The 18,166-nt window shown below is 48.1% G+C and overlaps 2 protein-coding genes across 3 annotated transcripts in view; one reads left to right on the top strand and one right to left on the bottom strand.

Moving 5' to 3' along the window:
* The window catches only part of Klf9 (Kruppel like factor 9), a 27,962-nt gene extending 12,757 nt beyond the window's left edge, over window positions 1–15,205 (bottom strand). Inside the window, exon 1 of the mRNA XM_031389954.1 lies at window positions 13,914–15,205. Coding sequence (XP_031245814.1) covers window positions 13,914–14,418 — 505 coding nt within the window. The 5' untranslated portion in view covers window positions 14,419–15,205. The remainder of the gene's footprint in view (window positions 1–13,913) is intronic.
* LOC116103665 (CASP-like protein 4A2) lies at window positions 14,230–18,166 on the top strand. Of its 2 annotated transcripts, none has more exons than XM_031389955.1 (2): window positions 14,230–15,439; window positions 17,738–18,166. In XM_031389955.1, exon 1 carries the CDS (start codon window positions 14,417–14,419, stop codon window positions 14,828–14,830), a length of 414 nt encoding a protein of 137 aa, XP_031245815.1. In that variant the 5' UTR covers window positions 14,230–14,416; the 3' UTR covers window positions 14,831–15,439; window positions 17,738–18,166. The 2 variants fall into 2 exon arrangements, with proteins under 2 accessions (XP_031245815.1, XP_031245816.1); XM_031389956.1 differs by lacking the exon at window positions 17,738–18,166 and adding an exon at window positions 17,405–17,714.

Below are 18,166 nucleotides of genomic sequence, written 5' to 3'. Positions count from 1 at the left end.
AGATCAGTGATAAGGCACTTGCGTAGCATGTGCAAGGTCCTGGGTTTGATGAGCAACACACACACACACACACCTGTGTGATGGGTAGATAATAAACTGATTACTATGTAAACATGAAGTCCCGAATTCTATCTCTGGCACACAATGCTAAAACAAAAACAAAACAAAACAAAAAAACCTGGGTATAGCAATTTGCACGTAAAACCCAGCACAGGAAATTTGATAAGAGGGTCTGAAGCTCCTTGGGCAGCAGTCTAGCTGAGCTGATGAGCTTCAGGTTCACTGAGACATAGGCCATCTCTGTGAGTTAAGGCCAGCCTGGTCTACATAGTGAGTTCCAGGACAGCTAGGGATGTGTAAAAAGACCCCATCTCAAAATAGACAGACAGACAGACAGACAGACAGACAGGAGGGGTCGGGATGCATTGTATGAGACAAGAATAAAGTTTAAAATGATAATAATGTGGAGAGTGACTAGGCATGGTGGTAAAGACCTATAACACCAACATCCAGAACGCTGACGTGGGAAGATAACCATAAATTCAAGGCTTGCTTGGACTACATAGTGAGACCCTGCCTCAAAACAAAACACACGCGCGCGCACATTCACAAACACACTCACTCACATCTACAGTCCCAATACTTGGGATACTGAGGCAAGAATACCACCATGAGTTTGCGGTCACTTTGAGCTACTTAGTGAGACTATCCCAAAAAGGAAGGAAGGAAGGAGAGAGAAGGAAGGAAAGAAAGAGGAGGAGAGAGGGAAGGAGGGAGAGAGGAATGAAGGAAAGGAAGAAGGGAGGGAAGGAGGAAGGAAGAAAAGAAGAGGAGGAAGCCAGGGGTGTGGTGTGGCTCACCTGGTAGAAGAGTACCTGCTTGCTCAGCATGCATTGAAGCCTAGGGTTTGACCTCCAGAACCCCATTAACCAGGTACATGCTTGTACTCTCAGCATTTGGGAGACAGAGGCAGGAAGGTCAGAGAATCAAACTCATCTTTACAGGGCGACCTAGAGCACTTGAGGTCAGCAGAGGCAGAAAGGGAGCAAGCCATCTCCATTCTCTAGTGCCCTCATGGGCAGATGTTCATAAATATAGACTTGATAGAGATAGAAAGTTATCTAATAAGTAAAAGAAATGAGCATGGTAACACATAACCACGCCCGTGGCATTTTGTAAGCTACAACTGGAGGCTTACAAATCCAAAGCCAGTCTGGTTTACACAGTAAATTCAAGGCCAGACTGAGTTAATGTGAAGACATTGTTTCAAAAGCTAGTATATTCTTTTTTTTTTTTTTTTTTTTCCGAGACAGGGTTTCTCCATATAGTCCTGGCTGTCCTGGAACTCACTCTGTAGATCAGGCTGGCCTCGAACTCAGAAATCCGCCTGCCTCTGCCTCCCAAGTGCTGGGATTAAAGGTGTGTGCCACCACCGCCCGGCACTAGTATGTTCTTATGCGAATATGACTTCCTGAAAATAAAAATGCATTTGAGCTTAAGTTATTCCATAGGTTATCAGTTATTTCAAGGCTGCTCACAGTGGTCCATGCCTATAAATCAGCACTTGGGTAGCTAAGACTGGAGGATAGAGTTTGAGGTCAGGCTACTTAGTAAGACTCTTCTTGATGTGCAACTTGGTCTTCACTTGGGTCCCCTAACGACTGGAGAAGGGCTTGTCTCCCATTCTGTGGCCTGCCATTGGATCCCCTGCCTGGATTGCCTGGTTTAGTCCTGCTGGGACTAGATGTGCTAGGATAGGGTAGTAGCCAAGACAGTAAGCTATGGACCTTAAGCTTACTCCCTCTGGATTTGCTAGCCCCTCCAAGACCTCGGAGTGCACACACGGGCCCTGACCTTCAACAGCTCTGCTCAGTCATGGTGAAAGCGCAGAAGCAACAGGCTTCAGTACAGATGGAAGAGGGTAGTGAGGGAGAGATTTTTAAGTGCAGGACTAGGAGAAGGGGGTGTGCAACTGGAATGTAAAGTGAATAAAAAAATAAATTATCGAAAAATTTTTAATGATAAAATTTAAAAAATTAAACCAAAAAGGCAAAGGGAAAAAAAAAAGGCAGGTTATATTTAGGAGTCTAAAGCCAGCTTACAGAGTATGGACAGCCAGGATGGGCCATGTGATGAGACCCTGTTTTAAAACAAAATAGCCCCCCCCTTAAAAAAAACCAATGTGTTCTGTGGGAGCAGAGATGTGTAGTTTCTATGGAGAAATTAGTGGGTACTCTAGGTGTCCAAGACAAGAAAGAGGAAGCCACTGTTTCCTACTCAACTCATTAGAAAGTAAAAAACCTTTCAGGATATACATTTGTCTTCTCACCCATCCCCCACCTCCCCTGCTCCTTTTTAATGACCTAGAAACGGCCCTAACAAGAACAGACAAAAGGCACCCCACCTCCTGAGCGATGTCTTACGCCCTGCATCAGCAGAGCTGTCCAACTACTGCCCTCTTTCCTAGGAAGAGGGCCAGTCCAAGAACACAGCCTCAATCATAGTGCTGGACGTGGTGGGTCCCACAAAGCCCTGCTTGAATATCTGGCAGCCACCTCCCCCGACCCGTAGTGGATCTGCAGGGCAGAACAAGCACCTCCATTCTCCAGTGTTCTCAAAATGCGAATCCAACATAGCCCAGTTTGTGAACATCCCGGACAGAATTCCACCTTCTCCTGCATAAATCACTTCCGTGAACCCTGGACTCAAAAATCAAGGCAGGACAAGCCTCCTGTTCACCGGAAGTACTGCCACACCCAAAGATGTTCTGAAGGAGCGAGTGGGATGCCGGGCAGCCTCTGAAGGAACAATCCTGCCCCCCCAACCCCCACAGCTACCCATCCGAGTACCACCTGCTCCATCTTTCTCCTGTAGCCTTGGTGGTTTCGCTATTTTTATGTTTGCTGTGTTGCTTTGATGTGAGATGTTGCTGCCAGGTCCCTGTGGGAAGGAAAGCAGCTTGTGCACCAGTGTAGGCTCTTAAAAGGAAACGGGTCTGTCCCAGGGCATACGTCATGCCAGCCATTTGGTATATGTATGGGGTAAACCTGCTTGCTCCTGCTTGCATGAACCCTACACTCAATAGATCTGTGAGAAACACACAGCCTCCTGAAACTCCAAGGAAAGATGACAGACAAGATTCTTGAGCCTTCAGGTACTCAGCCCAGTAGGAACTGAGTCTCCTGGCCTCATCTCAGAAATTCTAAAACCAGTGCAGAAGCAAACTATGAAATTCAACCGCGAATGTATGTATGTGTATGTACACACACACACAAGAAAGGGCTGCCTCTTGGTACACTTCACTAAAAGGCATTGTTTAAGTCAGTTAGAGATTTGGAAATTCTAGCACGGAGCTTTCTAACTGGTCAGGTTTCAGGAGCAACTAGCTCACGGGGCAGATGATTCTCCCAAAGACACTGTACCAGTGCATGGCCAGTTTCAAACCAAGTTCGAATGCTTGCTTCCGTTTTGTGCACACAAAGATAGGAGGTGAGAGAAAAGAGCCAAGGCTTGAACAGAAAGAACCTTTCCTGCCTGCGGGTGGGGGTGGGGCTGCACTGTCTTCCTGGCCCTTCTTTGCATATACATTGCCTGGGGTGGGGGCAGGGCGCATTCACTGTTCAGGTAGTTAAGTGGCCACCCCCAAGCCCCTAACTTTCAGTTTCTAAGTAAAGGGGTTTTTGCCTTGCTTTGCTTTGCTTTGTTTGTTTTTAATGTAGAATACCAAGCCAGGAGCTATAGGTAGCACACATCTGAAATTCCAAAACTTGAGAGGCTGAGGTAGGAGGATGGAGTTCAAAGTCACCCTTGATAGCCTAATAAATTTAAGTCTAGCCTGGGCTACACGAAGCCCTGTCTCAATAAGCAAAAAGCTATGCATCTTAAGCTTACTCCCTCTGAATTTGCGGACACTTCCAAGACCTTGGAGTGCCCATGGCCCCTGACCTCTGCTTGGTCACAATTGTGACACTGCAGAAGCAACAGGCCTCAGTACAGACTGTACTTGGAATTCCCATCTTTCCTGGGCACGATGCCAGCCACCATCAGGGATGAAGCCCTGCAGTTCATAGTGAGATCTGTGGCTGCGTTTTGAGGCGTACATGGGTCTTTTCTACTCGACACGGTTATTTTCAACCTTATGCTTGTGAGATCTGAATGGGGTTCGCAGAACAGTGTCTGTGCAGAAGTCCGAGGTCTCTAGGGAGCGCCAGAGCTCTTTTTACTTCCTTCTAAAGTCAGACCAGGAAGTGCTCAGGAAAGGCTGCCATCTATCTCCCAGCCTCACCAAACCACAAGTGAAACGTGTGGGAAGCCCAGGTTAGGAAGGTCCTACTGGGACAGCAGCGGAGGGGCTGGACTGCTGTGGCCAAGCGGGACATGCCTCTATGCAAGACCTGGGTTTCCTCCCTTCCAGATGGGTTGAGAAAGGACTAGGCACCACTGGAGGAAAAGTGTCACAGTGCCCAGAATCTTACTCTTCCGCATCGGAGGTGGCACACAGCGGGTGTGTTACAGCCAGCAGAGACCACCAAGCTGCAGGGGGGTTTGCCACACGGATGCCCTCCATGATCAATTCAAAGCAACCTATGAATCTGCTATTCCAGGTTATCACTCAGGTAAAGCAAACAAGAGATCTCACATCAGCATGGCTGTTTTAAGCTTTACCTCAGAAAGATAATACAATTTAATGTGTTAACAAGTCACTTCTATAATTCCAGCACTTGCGAGGCTGAGGCAGAAGGATCACCATGAGTTTGAGGCCAGTGTGGCTATATAATCCATATCTTTAAAAACTCACTGACCCACCCGGCAGTGGTGGCGCACAACTTTAATCCCAGCACTTGGGTGGCAGAGGCAGGTGGATTTCTGCATTTGAGGCCAGCCTGGTCTACTGAGTGAGTTCCAGGACAACCAGGGCTATACAGAGAAACCCTGTCTTGAAAACCCGAAGGAAAAAAACAAAAACAAAAACAAAAACAAAACTCGCCGACCCTAAATAGAGAAGTGACTCTATTCTGCCGAGCTAGAGCTTTTCTCCAACTGCAGAAAGGGGGTAGGGGAGGGCTTATTAACTATGCCCACTCTACCAGCTAGCCAGACTGTGACAGATGAGGACTAAAAGTGGCAGACAGGCAATGCTATGGCATCATTTGTCTCCAGCTTCCCCTCTGGGGACTTCTCATGGCTGGTACCAGGGTATGGTTGTGGTGGCAGAGTCTTACTCCACTGAACCACTCACTCATTCCTGCAACAAAATGAGTCAGAGATTCGCCTGGCTCAGTGTTCACCAGAAACTATGAAGGATTGGTCTGAGCTCTCCAAACATGAAGCGGACCCGGTTCATTACTCCTGCCTAGCCCTCCCCAAATGCTCAGGTTAGAGGCTCACACTTCATGCCTAGCTTCCTTCTGCTATTGTCTTTGAAACTGTAATGATACAAATGCTACAACAAAATTACGGCAGCCCGGGAATTTAAGTCACTGTGGGGTGTGTGGGTGTGTGGATGCGTGTCTGTGTGTGTGTGTGTGTGTGTGTGTGTGTGTGTTTAAGCTCTATTTTCCATTTCTTGAATTTATTGTGGTGTTTCCATTGAGTACTGTGCATACTGAACGGATTTTGGAATCTGAATATAAGGAACCACTACATAAAATGACTCATCTTTACACAGACCTTCTCTATCAAATAGCACCTGAGATAATAAATGCTCGCGTAAATGTGATTCATTTCAGCCCTCAAAGCACCGGAATAGTTGATGTGAAAACCCTAAAGACCACACCCCCTGAAGACCACACCCCCGCCGTGAAGCTTTTGGCCTTGGCTCCCAGATCATCTCCTCAGGAGGGCCTGTGAGCAGGTGAGTACTTGTAAAATGTGTTGAAATCATCTGTTCTCTGCCAGGTCCTTTTTGCCCATTCGCTCACGGCCTATCTTTTCTGCTAAAGTTCATGAGAGCAGAGAAAATAAATGCTGTTCTTTGGCACATCCTGCTTGCAAGCCTAAGAGGACATCGTGTTCGATTTGCTTTGTCTGGCCTCTCTCTCCTCTACTGATAAGGAACAGGGCACCTCTTTTCCCTTTGCAACTAGTCCTTTCTCTGAGCCCACACCTTCAGACCTGAGAGTCTCGGATGTGATGGAAACCAGTCCTGCCACAGTAACTGTTTTCATAAGGGACACACAACTTAAGCCTAGCCGTGGCTTTCAGCCTGGGTTGTTTGCCGGAATCATTAGGAATAGGAAGTCGTCTTTCTGTGGGGCTTTGCTGAATTGGCAGGAAGTGAGTTTGGTGTTGCTTGGCAGCCATTTTAGTACCATTCAGAGACAGCCTGCTCATGAATGAAACCAGAGCCAGCAAGAGGGTGGCAAAGCCATAGAGAGAGGGGGCCCTGAATGCCCGTATTCAGCAACTCCTGAACCTGGAGCTCTATTTTTAATCAATTTTTTCTTTTTAAAGTTTTGCTAAGCAGCCTAGTGTGCCCTCTAACACGTGGCAGCCGTCCCATGCCTAAGCCTATCAAGTGTTGGGATTATAGGTGAGAGACACAACGCCCAGCTCAGAGGCTGTTTTCTATTAAGCAAGTCCAAGTCTGGACTTTCTTGCTTGCAACCTATTTATGGATTCCTAAACCCAGCCCCTGGCAGGTGTGGCAGCACTGGCCTGTACCCTCAGCAGTCTGGAAGCGGAGGCAGAAAGACAGCCTAGATGACAGAGTTTCAGGCTGGCATGAGCTCTACAGCCAGACCCTGTCTCAAAAAACAAAAGCAAACTTGGGAGGCAGAGGCAGGTGGATTTCTGAGTTCGAGGCCAGCCTGGTCTACAGAGTGAGTTCCAGGATAGCCAGGGCTATACAGAGAAACCCTGATTCGAAAACCAAAAAAAAAAAAAAAAAAAAAAAAAAAAAAAAAAAAAAAAAAAAAAAAAAGGACAAATTGGGTTTGTTTGTTTTTTTTTTAACTGGTTGGAAGAAAATAGTTCCAGGTGACGTGGTCAGAGTCTGTTATTTTTGTTGACTTTCCTTAAGATGGTGGCTTGAGGGCCAAACCCAAAAGAGCCATAAGAATAAATACAGACTCTCTTCTCACTGGGAAAAAGCCAGTCAACAGCCCTCGCATATAACTCAGACCTGGAAACAGTAGGAATCTCAGCATAACCTTGAATGAGGTTAACTACACCATCTGATTCCTCCTATTAAACAAGAAAACCAGCACATTTCTATCTCATGGGATAGATGTTTAAATGAAACGCATGTAAGCCACTTAGCTTAGGACCTGAGACATACTACATGTCCAGTATGATAGCACTCACTAAGTCTCAATGGCTGTCAATATCTAACACACCTTTCACTTGCCATAGTTGCTCATCATCTAAACATCCTGAGTCCACCTAGAATTTTAAATAAAAATTCTAAGACTCTCAAGGGTGTCTATGATATATATGTAAAATATTTATCTATTTATTTATTGTTTTTTTTTGTTTGTTTTTGTTTTTTTTTGAGACAGGGTTTCTCTGTGTAGCCTTGGATGTCCTGGAACTTACTTTGTAGACCAGGTTGGCCTCGAACTCAGAAATCCACCTGCCTCTGCCTCCCAAGTGCTGGGATTAAATGTGTGCACCACCATCGCCCGGCAAACATTTATTTATTTATTTTTAGTTGTAGTAATACTCAGCCACCCCAGAAGAGAGCATCAGGTCTCATTACAGATGGTTGTGAGCCACCATGTGGTTGCTGGGATTTGAACTCAAGACCTTCGGAAGAGCAGTCATCTCTCTCTGATGCCATCTCTCCAGCCCCAGATTCTCAGTTCTTACCACAGACTTCCAAAGTGCATGCACCTGGGGAAAGTGGGTAGCTGAGACAAAAGGGGGCTTGAAGACACACCTCACAAACGTGTGTGTTTAGGAACAAGTGGAAATGAATACCTAGAAAGACCCCAAGACATTTAAAAAAGAAAAAAGTTTCTCCCTACTCTGGTGGGGGACTCCATTCTCCCAATGTCACTGCTAGTCCTACACTCACTGAGGAGGCAAGACAAATACTAACTCATGGCCCTCCAGGAAGAGAAAGCAAGGACTCTCTGAGCTCTGCCTGGAGCTGCTTTAGGAAGTGATGTTGGCTGGGAACAAAAGGAAGAGGCTAGACCACTCCACCAAGCCCCTTTACCTGATTAATTCCTCTAATCGGCTGGAGCAGGCACAGATTTTAAACAACAATATAAATAAAACCTTGTTAATCACAGATTCAAAGCCTCAGGAGCTCACAAGGGAGGGAGAAGTGAGCACTCAGAAGCAAGCTGAAAGCCACAGGCTTTAACATTTTCTGCTGAAAACTACAGGCACTAGAAGATTCCAGAAGCTTAGAGTCACATGCTAGCGAAGGCTAGAGGGCTTTTGTATCCTGGCAATGTGCCTCCAAATCTCCCAAGTTCTTCCAAATGCTTCCACAGAACAAGCCCATCTCAGAGGGTGGGCACATGCTCTTTTATAGACAAAATGATGGATGAGATGACCTTTCAAGGTCACTTCCAACCTCCAAGGTCTAGTCTTTTTAGACCAACTACCACCACCAAGTGCACTAAGCTAGGCCTTGTGACTAACTTCCAACAAAAAGTGGGGCGGACTGGGAGCCAGGATTACCCAAGACCACTGCTGGGAGGATCTCTCTTTCCCTTTTTAACATCTGTGGGTTCTTTCTTTCTCTCTCCCTTTTGCGTGTGTTGCATAGAAACAGAAAGTGCCTTTGTACCAATTACTAGGCATTAATTTACGCTCCTCCGTGGGCGCTGGGCTTTCTGGAGAAACACTAAGGCAGGGTGGGAGGGTGATGTGGGGGAGGTTTCTAGCTGTAAGCTAGCTCCCCCAACCCTGAGAATAGATGAGGCAAGAAAGAGAGAAAATAAAAGCCAGACTAAGAAACACAACAAGCCTGGGTGTTGTTTCTCAATATCAACAATGCTAATGATCGGAAAGGCATCCAGAAACCAAGATGATGGGCTGGGTAGCAGCCTCCAAGCAGCGCTAGAGCCCCGTGGTTTTAGGGCCTGCTGGGAGAGCACGAGAAATCATCTGCCCGTTTTTTTTCCTCTCAATGAACTTATTAGGGAAGATCGTTGTCAGCCACTTTCCCAGTAGGCCTTAAGATGCCTCTCCCTGGGAAGTTCACTTAGGGAGTTTCCCACTAACGCTGCAGAATGACTTGACTGGTTCTTGGGATAGGCATCAACCACCGAGACAGGGATGGGGTCCCACAGTCCACTTCCCTCCCATTCTAGCACTGTGTCTGAAGGCAAAGGGATGCTACCATCCAGAGGGCTCGGCTTCCTCCAGTGCCTCCCTCCTCCAACCCTGGGCCCACTCACGCTCGCTGAGAGGGAAACCAGGGAAACAACAACCACGTGCTTCGTAATTGTACCCCATTTGCATTTCATGCTGTGAAGCCCGGATGGATCCTTGCCAGCTTCTGAAGCTCCCAAGGCCACCCTGCTTTGTCAGCGCTGGGGCAGAGAGATGGGGCAACTGAGAGATGGAGGAGTACTCCTTCTCTTCCAGACGAGGAACAAACAAGAGCCACCAGGGCAGGTCTCCATCTCGAAGGAAGATTTCTGCTAGGCCAAATAATCCAAGGACTCAAGAGAAATATACCTTGTCTGCAATTCACAGGCAGACCCACAAGAACCCAACAAACTCAGGAACCTATCTTCTCAACAGGAAGCTACATGTGGCTCTGTGCTCACCTCTCTACGATCCATTGATATTTCTCCACACAAGGCGCTTGAAAATGGATCTAGGGGGCTGGAGAGACGGCTCAGCGGTTAAGAGGACTGACTCTTCTGGAGGCCCTGAGTTCAAATTCCAGCAACCACATTGTGGCTCACAACCATCCATAACAAGATGTAATGCCCTCTTCTGGAGTGTCTGAAGACAGCTACAATGTACTAGTATATAATAAATGAATTAATTAAAAAAGAAAAAGAAGTCAGGCAGTGGTAGGGCACGCCTTTAATCCTAGCACTTGGGAGGTAGAGGCAGGCAGATTTCTGAGTTTGAGGCCATCCTGGTCTACAAAGTGAGTTCCAGGACAGCCAAAGCTATACAGAGAAACCCTGACTCGAAAAACAAACAAACAAACAAACAAAAAATGGAACTAGAGATTCCCACGGGGGTGGGGTGGTTAACATCATCCCCAGGTGGAAAAACTAGTTCTTTGATAAATGAAAACAATTTTAGGTATGTGTTAGAATGATCTGTGGCCTTCTAAGTAGCTCTAGAATTCATGCTTTCAGTGTTAAGACACCAGAGAGTACAGGGTGGGCATTTATAGAAAAACAACATCTCAAGTCTCCTTAGGGGGTGCATAATGGAAAAATAGTGGAGAAATAGTTTCATTGGCAAGTCACCCTCCTCGCTCAGTCAGGTTTAGCTAGAAATACACCTGTGAGGAAGAAAGTAGTTTATGAAATCCATCCCATTACACTGTGGCAAAAAGAACCAGAACACGGGCTGGGGAGATGTCTCAGCGGTTAAGAGCACTGACTGCTTGCTCTTCCAGAGGTCCTGAGTTCAGTTCCCAACAACAACCATGTGATGGCTCACAACCATCTGTAATAGGATCCAATGCCCTCTTCTGGTGTGTCTGAAGACAGCTACAGTGTGCTCATAAAATAAATTAAAAAGAGAAGGTGACAACACTTCAGCCACTAAGGCCTCAAAGTCTAGGGCTTGGGGTCACAGCCAGAGCTGGCTCTGGCCCTGAAATCTAGACTCCCTGGACTTTTGTTTGGGTGCTAAGAATTGAACCCAGGACCTTGGGCATGTTAAGCATCCCTTTTGCCACTGAACATCTGCAGCCCCTGTAAGTAGCTTCATATCACACTTTTTAAAGACAGGGTCTCACTATATAACCCTGGCAGGCCTGTAGTAGCTTGCTATGTAGACCAGGCTGACCTTGAACTTGGAGAGATCCATCTGCTTCTGCCTCCCGAGTGCTAGGATTAAAGGCAAGTGTTACCACATCAGCCATAACACATTTCTAATAACACTAGATTCTCCTTGGACAAACAGTGACTCCAAAAGCCAGAGAGAATAATGAAAGAGGCTGACTACCTTGGAAGGTAACTTGTCCACCCAAGTCAGAATTGCCAGTATGGACAGTCCTTGGGGGATTGGGTGGGGGTGGGGTTGGGGGAGACAAAACTATTCTATTCCAAAACTGAAGGATGCCAGGGACTCTGAGAATCCAAGGAAACAGTGTAAGTCCAGTGTACATGCCTGTAACCTCAGCACTTAAGGTGGGACGGAGCATCTCAAATCCAAGTTCGGCTTAGCTCTATAGGAAAGCACTGTCTCCAAAAACCAAAAAATAAAAAGAAATAGATGAGGTCCACCTGATAAAACGTGGTTCAAACCAATTGTTGCTAGGCAAGAATCTGGGCCCATTATTTGCCAGATCTTTCCAGAGAAGCTAGACATCTGGACGTATGCCAGAATCCTGATTTTTTAGATGCTGGTAACTAATGAAATTTTTATAAACTCTGTGCTGTCCACAGCAAACAAATCTGCAAAGCAAATTCTGCAGCAGGACTCCAGTTTGCAAACCCCAAATCACAAAAACCTGCTGTAGGGTCTCAGGAAAATAGAGAGGTAAAACCGGGGCCTAGCTCAGCCACCTCCACTGTGTCCTTCCTTGGGACATCATGGACGGCGCTCCATGAATTAAAAAGAAAAAAAAATGGAAATGATTCAACTTCTAAAGCTGCCGGTTTATGGAAGCTGAGCTGTACAAGACTCTATAAGGAAGCAAGCAAATGGGAGGGATCTAGAGGGACTGTGTGGAGCTGGGCTGAGCTCGGGGGTGTGGCAGGGGACAGGGACTTCTCGGAATGCAGAGAGGATCCAAGCCTGGATCCAAGCACCTTCTGGATTTAAGAACCTGCAGAGAGAAAAATCAGGAAGCTGCTTGCTTGCCCCACCCAATCATGAAGCTGTCTGAAAACGAAGTGCCACAAACTCAACTTGGCATGTACCTCCTTACCAAAACACTTTGGGCATTACCTATAGAGGCTGGTGGGGTTTCTTTTGTCCACACTAGCAGTATTGAGTCCCGCACCCTCACCCCCAAGCCCCCCAAACATAAGACCCCTGAAATCACCACACCACTAGAGCCAAAGGAATGACTGTAGCATTTTAAAATGGGAAGGCCATTGACTTCATTTCCTTTTCCACGGTGATCTGTGTGAAAGGTTCTCCTGAAACAGCTGAGCTGACGTGCCTTATGGAGAATTAAAGAGCAGCACACATGCATGCACACATGAGCAGCCATTTCTATAAATGCCCGAGAAAAGCACTCAGCCGAAATGGCCCAGAATGCTGGGTAGCCTCTGCTGAGCCACAGTAGGCACTGCGGACCTCCCCACCTGCACCATTCACTGGGCAGCCCTCCTGAAGGAGAAAATGCCTTTGCTCAAGGTGGCTGTGGGCGTCCATGGGCACCACCGAACCCTGGGAACATGGCTGACATGGCCAGGCCCGCCCAACAGCTGTGGAGAGTAACTCGCTGAGTTAATCTACCTCTGTTCACCTCCCAGAGCCCTACTAAAGGTCACACCCCCCACTAAGGGTACAGGCCTGTCAAACGGCTTTATAAATTCAAACTTACAAAGGTGCAGTTTCATATGGCAACCTAGATGTGGACCTCAAACAGCACCTAGTTTTTCAGTATCACTAGGAAATTTAAGATTTATTCTGGTGCTGGCAGTCGACTCCTCGATTTCCAAAGGCTATAAAAAAAAGAGGTGGCTATATTGTCTTTTCAAAAGCAAGCAAAACCGAAAATCCCAACGAGTATCATTTTGAAACCAAAGGTTCAGGACTTCTACAAAATACCAAACCTTCACACCAAAACCCTCGACACCTTTGTACACAATGCCAACAACCTCTGAAACATGCTGTCTCAGGACAAGATAAGGCCCGCTGCCTGATCATAACAGGTACAAACGACCCTTCCCTGCCTGATCCCATCACTTGTCCACATGTGAATTCTTTCCACCTTTTTCTATGCATGTTTAACTAGAACCACCAGAGCTAGTTGACCAGGGTTCTAACTAAAGCCCCTCAAGCCCGTTCCATACAGCAGATGGCTCTTACAGCTACACTGGGGTGCTGCGTGGGCTACAGCTAAGAGAAACGCCCCCACACTCATCCCAGAGGCCTTGAACTCCAGCAAAGACCACACCTCTCTTCTTAGGCTTCAGGCGTGAGAGACCAAATAAATCACAAGGGAACAGATCAGCACTGAATCACGTTCCTTAAAGAAAGCTAACTAGTCAAGAAGTTAATCCACCAGCCATTCCTTCATCAGTCTCCCCTGCAGCCTGAAGCAGTTTTATTTTAAACCTCTCAGGGGACTCTTAGCCAAATTTAAAACCACCTTGGCAAGCCCTGAAAAGTAGCCGCCATCCAGCTAAGTGAGTCCTTAGTCATCCCTAAAAGGATTCACGCAGAGTGCGGCTTCCCTCCCAGGCCGACCCCTTCGCTGCAACCCCACCAGGGAAGGGAATAAAAGCTGCGCCATCTGACTGCCCTGTCGCCAGCGTCTCCCCAGGTGGGGCGGCCCCGCAGCGGCGGGGTACGGAGTCCCGGGGGCGGGGCGGGTAAGGGAGGGGCGGGCCGGCTCCAGATCGAGCCACGAAAGCCACTTGCTCAGCGCGGCAGTTGGGGTGGGGGTGGGGGTGGGGGTAGGGGGTTCGAGTGGCTCCTAAAGGTTGGGGCCAAGTAAGGAGAGAGTGCAAGAGTTAAGCAGCAGCATCTCCAAAATGTTTGCAGCCTCTAGACCGAGGTGCGGTGTCCTGGGCGCCCAGGAATGCTGGCCGGCCAAAGGTTAGCTAAGCCCGGAGCGGGGGAGAGGCGACGCCGCTAACCTGTATGCACTCTGTAATGGGCTTTAAGATGGGAGGATTTTCCATAGACTTTCCCACAGCCACTGTAGGGGCACTTGTGCCTCTTTTCGGAGGCGTGTTTCCCCTTCGAAGCCACTCCAGAGTGGAGGAGGGAGAGCGGGCTGGGCGCGCTGCCAGAATCCTGTCTCTCCTCCGGGCTGTGGGAAGGACTCGACCCAGATTCGGTGGTCACGTCGCTGTCGGATCCTATATCCTCATCGGGACTCTCCAGACTGTCGCTGCACACCGAGGGGGTCTGGATGGGTCGGTATTTGTTGAGGTCCAACAAGCTCTTGGCGATGGTGACCAGTGTGCAATAATCCTTCCAGGTGTCCCCCGGGTCACCGTGTTCCTTGGTCACCTCGCGCTCAGGTAGTCGCAGCCGCTCGTCGTCCGGGGCGCCCCCGTGCTCCGGCACGGCGGCGCGGTTGGAGATAGAAACCAGACACTGGGCAGCCACGAAGTCCATGTAGGCGGCCGCAGACATGGTGCGGGCGACGGCAGCCCGGGCGGTGTGGCCAAACTTGATGGTGGCTGCGGAGCTTCGGCTAGCCCTGCCCTGGCCTCGGACGACTAGCGCGGTGCGGCGCGGCCGAGGGGGCGGGGGCGCGGGAGCTTGCGACTCGCGGGAGCGCCGAAGCGACCTCAGCCCCTCATCTTTACGTAACCGGCAGCGCCTCCGCACGCAGCAGCCGCGGCCGGCTCCGCCGCTGTCGCCGCCGCCCAGCCCGGCGCCCCGCGCGATCCCACGATGGGCGCGCCCTCCTCCTGAGCCGGTTCCTTGGAGAGATGCCACACGTGGCGGTCGCAAGTTTATTCGACTGCAAACGTGTCCGAGTCACAGGGAGAGCCAACTGCGAGCCAGGCGCACGCCTTCGACCGCCTCTCCGCCGAGCTGACGCCCCGGGGCATCAGCCGAGTACGCGGACGAGGGGGGCCGGGGCTGAGTGGGGCGCCGCGCCTACGAGACACTTCTTCCCGCGTCCGCCGACGGCCGCCGAGCCCCTGGTCCTGCCGCGCCGCGCCGCTCCGGCATTCTCCAGCTCAGTAACAATTTCGCAGAATCCCATCACGTCACAATCCAGGCCCCCTCCAATTGGCCAGTGGGGAGGGTGATTCAACTCTGTTTACTTTCTCCCCCTGCCAGTCAGAAGGGCCCTTCGGTGGAGAGGTGCGTCTAGAACTACGGCGCGCGGCCAATCCGACCGTTCCGTTCCGCCGCCGCGTGCTGCCCCTCCAGCCCCGAACGCTGACATTTAAAAGGGAAACTGCTCGGAGCCAGGCAACCAGCGGCTGCGCATCCCCGCAGATGCCGCCCCGAACCGCGCGCGCGCCCACGCCTCCCGGCCCACGTGCCAGCTGGCATGGCTTGGGAACGCAACTCCCTTAGGCAGTTACGCCCATCCCTAGGGACTAAACAGAACTTCATCTTCGGGTTCCCAGCCCTCAAACAGTTAAGTGACTTCCTGCAAACGCTACAGTCCCAGCAACCAGCCTTCCAATCAAAAGTAAGTTGGTTGATGTCACTGACATTGGCTCAGCCAATCAGAAGGGTGTTCCAAAAGGAAGCGCTCGACACTTGTGAACCTGCGGAGCAGTAGTGAAATCGGACAGATCTTTTCATCTTGTGTTGCTGGTGCTAACCCTAAAATATAGATGGAAGGACGGGGTGCTTAATAAACGCAGTGTGACTATAATTTTAAACAAATCCTCGACATAGCAGGCCACGTTGTCCAAGGACAAACTCGGATGAGACAACATCAATTCGTTCTTGTTTGGAATGCAGCACTTTGCAGATGTTTAAAACTTCTTTCACCCCACACATTAACCAAGAGAAATTCATCTAAAATTTGTCACAGCTAACAAAAGTATCCAATGGTCCTTACACAGAAGCACCACCATCTTGGTGTTTTGCTAAACCTCAAGGTTCCTACTTCCTTGGGTGCCTTTTACTCTAAGTTAACTCTGTTTTGAAGCAGTCTTAACAGAGACGGATAAAATCCTTCATTTGCATAACTTAAAAAAATTCTTTTCTGCCTGGCGTGGTGGCACACGCCTTTAATCCCAGCATTTGGGAGGCAGAGGCCAGCCTGGTCTACAGAGTGAGTTCCAGGACAGCCAGGGCTACACAGAGAAACCCTGTCTCGAAAAACCAAAAAAAAAAAAAAAAAAAAAAAAAAAATTCTTTTCTTTTTAGGAGCTCCTCCCCACTCCTGCAGGGCACATTGCAGGGCACATTTCCTTCATCTTGCTTCACAACTGTGGAGAACAAGACTTGTCTATCATCTCAAGTAGACAACAGCAGAACTCAAAAGAAACCACAGGGTTCCTGATTCCTGACTCTGCTTTAGAAGAACCACTCCTGTGAAATATTAACTGTGTTAAATAGTCTTAAGAACTGGAATCAGCCAGAGATCCTTAACAACGGAATCTTGTGACATTACTTGGTCAACAATTAGTGTGGGTTTGGGAGTCTGATTAACTCAGTGTGCTTCTTCCTGTGATGAATACTGGGGTTGTTTCCCATCCTGATAGCTGAGCAAAGACTGTATAGCAGGGGCATAGAGTCAACACTGCTGATTAAAAAAATCCCTCCATTGCTGGGCAGTGGTGGTGCAGGCCTTTACTCTCAGCACTTGGGAGGCAGAGGCAGGCAGATTTCTGAGTTTGAGGCCAACTTGGGCTACAGAGTGAGTTCCAGGACAGCCAGGGCTACACAGAGAAACTCTGTCTAGAAACAAAACAAAACAAAACAAAAAATCCCTCTACTTATCCTGAATATGAAAGGCTCTTGTTTCTATGAGACACTAACTTCACACTATCTAACCCGACTCTCCCACTAGTGGTTAACCCTTCTACCAGGTTCTTTGGGAATGTCAGCAGAACCCTTCCAGTTTGAAGGGTAGGGTAAATTATTTTGACTTTTAAAGTTATGCAGGAAAGACACCACACATGGTCATTTCCTAGAAAAAGAACTCATAGAAAGGAAGTGCTAACCCATCGAGAAATATCACTACCATCACATCACATCATGAGAGTACCAGAGGACATGCTTTGTGCCAGACCCAGGCCAAATATATATACATATATATATATATATATATATATATATATATATATAGAGAGAGAGAGAGAGAGAGAGAGAGAGAGAGAGGATGTGTGTTATATATGTATAATAGTGTGTAACAGGGAAGCCATCATGGAAATCTTGCATTCTAATAATCTTAATTTCTGGAGCTGGCCATGATGGTGCAGACCGGAAGTCCCAGCACTCAGGAGGCTGAGGCAGGGTGGAATATTTGAGGCATTTGAGGAGGCTACAGAGTGAGATCCTGTCTCCAAACAAAAAAAAGAGAGAGAGAGAGAGAGAAGGAAAAAAAGAAAACCACAAAGGAAGAAATGAAAGGAAAGGAGGAAAGGGAAGGATTGGGGATTGATTCTTCCTAATTTGTGATCTTTTATTTTTTTTCTAGAATAAAGTTTGTCCCTAGGATACAAGAGTCTTCAGAATTCGAATCTCTGCCAGCCTCCCTAGGACACAGCACAGAAAACCGGTGGGATCAGTCAGAGAGCCCCATGACCAAGGCCTACATAGCCTCCCAGACTTGTATTTCCACTGGCATTAGTTCCACTCACGTAGTCTCTTCCGGCCTAGGTCTGAGTGGCTACCAAAGATTAACATCAGGGTAGTCAGTGTTATTCTCCTCCTCCCCTTAAAGATTAGGACTCTGAATTTGAATGTAGTAACCTCAGGGTTTTTAAATGTAAACTTTAACTTCCCTTACTTCTCGATGCCTTCTTTCTAGGGCACTTTAGTTTCACAGGATCCCGACTGCACTCTCAACACTCCCAATTCAGTTATAAAGAAGACCAAGGAAGCAGATCTCGTCTGTCCGTGTGAGTTTCTCTTACGGATTTGCAAGCACAATTGCTACTTGATGTAGAGAATCACTTCAGATTTGGCAGTTCTAGCATTGCACCTCGTGCTCCCCTTCTCCCACCCTTCATTCTCTGTAATTTACATTCTTGATAAAGGGGTTCAGTCTGTCCTCTGTAAGACGGTAGCTACACGGACATGGTAAGAATCACACATGTGTTTGATAGCACAGAGCACTGGAAGTGACATTTCCTACATCATGATTTTTTCCCTTGTATTTTTAAACAATCTTTTCCATCTGTATAGGAATGTACTATAGTAGTTTTATGATTAAAACAAGCTTATGCTATTTAGCCAA

This window comes from Mastomys coucha, unplaced genomic scaffold (assembly GCF_008632895.1).
Source record: "Mastomys coucha isolate ucsf_1 unplaced genomic scaffold, UCSF_Mcou_1 pScaffold21, whole genome shotgun sequence".
Taxonomy (NCBI): domain Eukaryota; kingdom Metazoa; phylum Chordata; class Mammalia; order Rodentia; family Muridae; genus Mastomys; species Mastomys coucha.
The sequence above is the reverse complement of the archived record's forward strand: the minus strand, read 5'-3'. Positions and strand labels throughout refer to the sequence as shown.